This window comes from Merops nubicus, unplaced genomic scaffold (assembly GCF_000691845.1).
Source record: "Merops nubicus isolate BGI_N331 unplaced genomic scaffold, ASM69184v1 scaffold21560, whole genome shotgun sequence".
Lineage (NCBI taxonomy): Eukaryota > Metazoa > Chordata > Aves > Coraciiformes > Meropidae > Merops > Merops nubicus.
Genome location: NW_008582468.1, coordinates 11,549 through 17,358, shown reverse-complemented (window position 1 = coordinate 17,358; position 5,810 = coordinate 11,549). Strand labels below are relative to the sequence as shown.

At 56.1% G+C, this 5,810-nt stretch overlaps 1 protein-coding gene across 1 annotated transcript in view; it reads left to right on the top strand.

Annotated features, from left to right (window-relative positions):
* Positions 1-49: 49 nt before the first annotated feature.
* Positions 50-5,810, top strand: part of COL6A2 (collagen, type VI, alpha 2) — a gene marked incomplete at its 5' end in the record, with an annotated part of 14,955 nt that continues 9,194 nt past the window's right edge. Inside the window, 13 exon segments of the mRNA XM_008937788.1 lie at positions 50-76; positions 177-221; positions 1,060-1,113; positions 1,533-1,595; positions 1,807-1,869; positions 2,548-2,637; positions 3,099-3,161; positions 3,540-3,602; positions 3,736-3,798; positions 4,349-4,411; positions 4,855-4,905; positions 5,282-5,317; positions 5,622-5,684. Coding sequence (XP_008936036.1) covers positions 50-76; positions 177-221; positions 1,060-1,113; positions 1,533-1,595; positions 1,807-1,869; positions 2,548-2,637; positions 3,099-3,161; positions 3,540-3,602; positions 3,736-3,798; positions 4,349-4,411; positions 4,855-4,905; positions 5,282-5,317; positions 5,622-5,684 — 744 coding nt within the window.

The following is a 5,810-nucleotide window of genomic DNA, read 5'->3' as shown; positions in this document are numbered from 1 at the left end:
GGTGGGAGGGGTGTAGGCAGCCTGGCTGACTCCTGTCCTCTTCCCCCAGGGCGAGATTGGATCCGATGGACGGAGGGTAAGAAAAGACATTTCCTCCCTTGCATGTTGTTCCAGCCACCCACCCTTCAGTGCTTAACCCATCACTGATGCCTCTTTTTCCTTCCCCTCCACCCCAGGGTGCCCCTGGCTTGGCAGGCAGGAATGGCACCGATGGACAGAAGGTAACACCCCTTGGGACCACCCCGTAATGTGGCTGCTGCTGTTTCATTTCTTCACCCATCCTTGGCCCCACAGGTGGTTTTGTTTCTCCTACCCCATCTTTAGCTTTTTGTTCTGACTGAGGATTCCAGAACTTGTTTGTACCTGTAGAATGACTTGGGCTAGCTGGAGATGAATGAGTTCAGGTCACAGGAGTGCTGTCCCTTCATCAGCAAGCTCTCTGCAGGAGAGAAATGTGTAACCCAGGCTGTGCTTCAGCTGCAGGAGGTGTTCATCTGGGTGTAGATATCTCATCTTGAGCACTGGGGAGCCCTACAGGACATTTACACTGAAAGCTTTGCAGAAATTGGGTTTTCAAGGCCGTTTGTCACAGAATATGGGATTTTGTCTCTAAGCTACTGCTTGTTCTTAACATTAAAGCCCCAAAGCCAGGTTCAGGCACCTTGTAACCAAGTCCCTGAAACTCTCTGTCCCCTCTGTGGTGCACATAGACCTTCCTTAGGTCTTTAAAACCTTAGGTCTTAGGTTTTTTAGGTGACTGCCCAACCCAGCCTCGAGGGATGTGTCCAGCACCCAGGGGACATGTGTGGGATGACCGTGCTTGGATTCCCACCAACCCAAATGCTGCCTCTCAGGGCTTTCAGATGACCTTCTCCTTCTCCATTTGCCTCTGCACACCCCACTCCTGTTTAAGGAGTAGGTTTGCTGTTTATTCTCTAGCTGATCACTGGCATGGTCAGCAGATGACTGAAAAATCAGCCAGGGTTAAGAAGATAAAGCCATCTTAAAGCCCTTCAGACACCTACAGCTTCTGTCTTCTTTTGAATCTCATCTCTCCAGGGCAAGCTGGGGAGAATTGGACCACCAGGCTGCAAGGGTGACCCCGGTGACAAGGTAAGGACCATTTTACTCCTTCATCAGTTGTACAGCTGCTGGATGAGTTGCATGTGTAGAAAGATGGCCAACAAGAGGTCACTGGCCCATTTTCCTACTGGTTGCACGATCTGATCCCAGGCTTGGGATCCCCAGATTGGGGAGTGTAGCCTGGGAGGGTTTTTTGTGCCTCATTTCCTTGGGGGTGTGAGCTGGGATCCCTGCATGGCCCTCCCTCCAAACAGAGGGGAGGAGCTGCTCCTTTCATCAACACCAGCAACGAGAAAAACTGTTTCAATCTCTAGAGCAACTTTCTAAGAGCAACTTTCTAAGAGCAACTTTCTAAGAGCAACTTTCTAAGCCAGTTGATTTATTCTGTGGGGAAAATGCACGTTGTTACCACTGCAAAATGTGTGGTTCTTGGTCTTTTCCCTCCCTAGGGCCCTGAGGGCTACCCAGGAGATGCAGGAGACCAAGGTGAAAGAGGAGATGAAGGCATAAAGGTACAAGTGCTCTCAACACTGTTGCCTGTATTTGCTCTTCAAGCTTTCTTGTCCCCCAGAAGCTCTGGGGTCTGGATGTCACCACCAGACACAGGAGGGAAGGGAAGAGCCTTGCTGGCCCTGCTCCTTCAGCTGCTCCTGGTGCAGGTCAGCAGGGCACAGCCCCTTGCTGGTGGCACAGGCAATGACCATGGCTCTTTGGCTCTTCCAGGGAGATCCTGGCCGACCTGGCCGCAGCGGACCCCCGGGACCTCCAGGAGAAAAAGGGAGCCCGGTAGGTTCATGAAGGGTTTGGATCTCTCCAGTGTCTTATTAGGGTCACCTCCACGTTGGATGGAGCCAGAGCAGTGTCAACTGGTGGCCAAGAGGCAGCCACAAAGCTGACTGCTTGCCAAGGCCTCCTGGTGATCCTGCAAAGGAAGCCCACCAGGAAGCACAAAGGCTCTAGGTGGCCAAGTGAGCTTGCCCACCACGTGTCCTCAGCCCTACAGTGGGAAACATCACCTGGGCAACAGGAGAGGGGACTGCACAACCTCCCTGGAGCTGCCCAGAGCCAAAGGAGAATGGGTCTCAAGCATTTATCCAGAGCAGAGAAAAGCAAAACAGACTTAGGAGGATTTACCTTTCCAGCTGATCCCCTGCCTGGCATCTTTCCTTCTCTTCCCACCTTCTCTGTGGTCCCCCCTGCCACAGCTTCACCAGTTCCTCAGTTGTGGCAGAGCCAAGGGTTTGCAGGCTGGTTGGATTCAAGCCTTTGCTTGTGGGTTGGTGGAGAAAAGTCCACACACAGCATCCCACTGCTCCAAGGCTGGAGCCTGTGCACCCTGCAGGCGTGGTGGGGGTGTGGAAGGGGAATTTGTGTGCTCAGATGCACCAGGGTGGGCTGCTGAGCACGGAGCAAGAGGTGGGTGTCTGCACTTTGACCTCCTTGTGTTTCTTTTTCTTCTCCCAGGGACTTCCAGGCAACCCTGGAGCTCAAGGGCCTGCTGGAAGTAAGGGAAGAAAAGGTGAAACGGGATCTCCTGGACCCAAAGGAGAGTTTGTAAGTGTCTGGGCAGCTCTCTGGACAGTGGGCACACCCCAGGAGCTCTGAGAAGCTGCCCTGTGTAGCCTGCCCACCCTGCCCTCTGCACCCCACGGGCACCAAGAGGCCAGAGCCCAGTTCTTGGGCAAGATCTGGTGGAGGAAGCAACTGCCAGAGGAGCTGGAAGTGAAGCAGAGCCTTTAACCCTGAGGGAATGAACCATGAGTATTTTTGGTCCCTGCAGTGACCACCCTCCTGAAAGAACAGTCTGACTGCAGCTCCCAAAAAGCCAAAGGCAAGATGCCCCAAGCAGTGCCAGCATGGGCACCTCTGCTCCTCTGCTGCCAGGAACATGCTTGCTGAGGGGGCAAGGAGATGTCCCTTGGGCCAGGAGGGAGAAGGCAGGGCAGCCAGGATCCACTGCTCAGCTAGCAGCCTCCTTCACACCCCATTTATGGGATTTTTCTGTGTCTACCAAGGGTCGACGTGGAGATCCAGGAACAAAAGGCAGCAAGGGCACTCCTGGGGCCAAAGGAGAAAGGGTGAGTAAAGAAACTGCCCAAACCATGGCAAACCAAGATGCTCGGGGCTGGAGTGTGTGATATGTTACTGCCCAGCCACGAGAAGTCCAACAGCAGAGCTGGGAGCTGCAGATCCTGGTGGGCTCTGCTCCCACTCTGCCTGCTCCCTGCCCTGCTGATGGTGGGTTCAGCCTCTTCTTCCAGGGATTGAGCCAGAGAGGGGTGAAAAAGGGCAGAAAAGCTCAAGGCTGAGCTGTTCAGTGGGCACGCTGCCCTGACGTGGTGTTTCAAGGAGAGAAACACCAGATTTGAGAACAGCCTCGTGCCTCCCCTCTCCAAGGAGCACACAAACAGCACTGGAGACAACCCTGACCAGGAATATCTTTCCCTTCCTCACAGGGAGATCCTGGTCCAGAGGGTCCTCGTGGCCTGCCCGGAGAGGTTGGAAACAAAGGAGCAAGGGTAAGCAAGCACAGAGCAAGGGCTGGTGACAGCCAGGAGGGAGGGGGAACTGCTGCTGCCACCCAGAGCAGCTCACTCAGCTTTCCTCCTCAGGCCCACACCTGCCTCTGCATCTTCTTGCTTTGCTTTGCAGGGAGACCAAGGATTGCCAGGACCTCGAGGACCTCCAGGTGCTGTAGGAGAGCCAGGCAAGATAGTAAGTCCTCCTGAGGCATCTGTGTGACCACCTCCTCCTCCTGTGGTGGGTGACAGAAGCTGGCTGCACTTCTGAGGAGCTTCTGCAAGCTTCTCCCAAGGAGAGCTTGCTTGACCTTTTCTCAGGGAAGCTCAAAAATTATCCCTGAGGCTCCTGGCTAACCCTTCCCAGGGCAAGGAGAAACTGCAGGACCCAAGAGTCCCTGCTTCTCCATCACCCCTGGTCCTTGGCATTCCCATGGCAACAGGGAAGGCACCACGTCAGAGCAGGTCATGGGGTGAGGAGAGATGGGGCTCTCTGGGGGGGTCCCATTTGTCCTGGGTCTGGGGTTCATCCAGCACCCCACCCTGGCAGTGGTGCTGTGGCTCCACAGAACGTGGAAACCCCAGTGCTGAGTGAGTCACTGTCCCAGTAACCTCACTGGGAGGGATGATGGTCCTGCAGCATCACCCCAAGAGCTGGTATCTCCAGCACAGGCCCTCGTGGGGCAGAGGAGCCCCAGGGAACCTCCTCACCTGCTTTCTCCACTCTCCCCATCACTATTCTGCAGGGATCACGTGGGGACCCTGGTGACTTGGGCCCAAGAGGTGACGCAGGACCACCAGGACCAAAGGTAAAGTCCCTGGAGGCAACTCTGCCTTTGAAAAGCTCTTTTGGGGGGCTTTTTTTATTATTTTTTCTTTTTAAAGTTAGTTTTCACTACAGAAACTTGTGCACCTCGGGAGGAGAATGGCTCAAACGTGAGGCTCCCTATGGGGCAGGGATCTAGGTCTTGTTCTGGCCAAGGCAGATCTGACTGAACCACTCACCCTGCCCAGTTTCTGGGGTGTCCCTGGCAGGGGACATCCCCAGGACCCTGTGAAGCCTGGCTCTGCACAGCCATTCCCAGGACTTCAGGGCCAGCTGCAGACCCCCCAGCTCCTGGAGGTGTCCCACCCCAGCTCCTGGAGGTGTCCCACCCCAGGAGAAGATGAAAACAGCTCTGACTGTCCCTGGCATGGCCAGGTCAGGAAGGTTGGATGTGCTTCCTGATGGGTCATTTCTTTCCTTCCCAAGGGTGACAGAGGCAGACCTGGCTTTAGCTACCCTGGCCCCAGAGGACCACAGGTAAGTAGACCTCATCCAGCATGGATGGAGGTGTCGTGGGGCAGCCTGTTTCAGTGGAGGGTGCTGTTGGAGCTGAGCAGCCTGGGAGAAGAGGGTGGGAGGAAGAAAAATGATTTGGGTCCCCAAAAGTGACGCCTGCAATTGAACCCTGGGATGGAACCTGGCTGCAGCAACCTCCAGCTCCTGGTAGAGGTGCTGGAGACCCTGATGATGCTGGGGATGGGGAGGTGGCTGCACCCACCACCCCAACCATCAGCCTGGAGGTCCATCTGCTGCTCAGCTTTGTGTCCCTCGCTGCAGACTTCAGATGTAGGCGTGCACGGCGTGGGGGCTGGTGCATGCCAGCTGCTGACCTCTCCCTCCTCTCCCTTTGCAGGGTGACAAGGGTGAGAAGGGGCAGCCAGGACCGAGGGTGAGTGTTTGCCTCCATCTCCTGCTCCTCATGCTGGGTGGTTGTCCCCTGAGGCCGCGGGTGCGTGGCTGGGGAGCCCATCCTGCCCATTGCTGAGGTGCTTGGGGGTCCCTCCCAAGCCCACCTCCCTTTGGAAGCTGTCTGAAAGATGCTTTGCAAAACTTCTTTGCTCTTAGTTAACAGCTGCTGGTTTAGAGGGTGCTCTCCTGGCTCAGGGTGCTTTGGGCAGGTTCCTGGTTGTGCCTCTGCCTGGGCGCATCCGGATGTGCTCCGTGCCAGCTCTGTTTCTCCTTCCTTTGAGCAGGGAGTCAGGGGGGACCTTGGACCCAAAGGAGCGCAAGGGACCAAAGGAGAGAAGGGGGAACCGGTAAGCAGACTTGCCCCGGGGTCAGCACCACCCTCCCCTACCCCTGCCAGGCTCTCCTGCCTGCCCCATGCCCCCAGGCTCAGCAGTGCCAGGCGGGTGGCCACACCTAGGCGGGCTGGCGCCGAC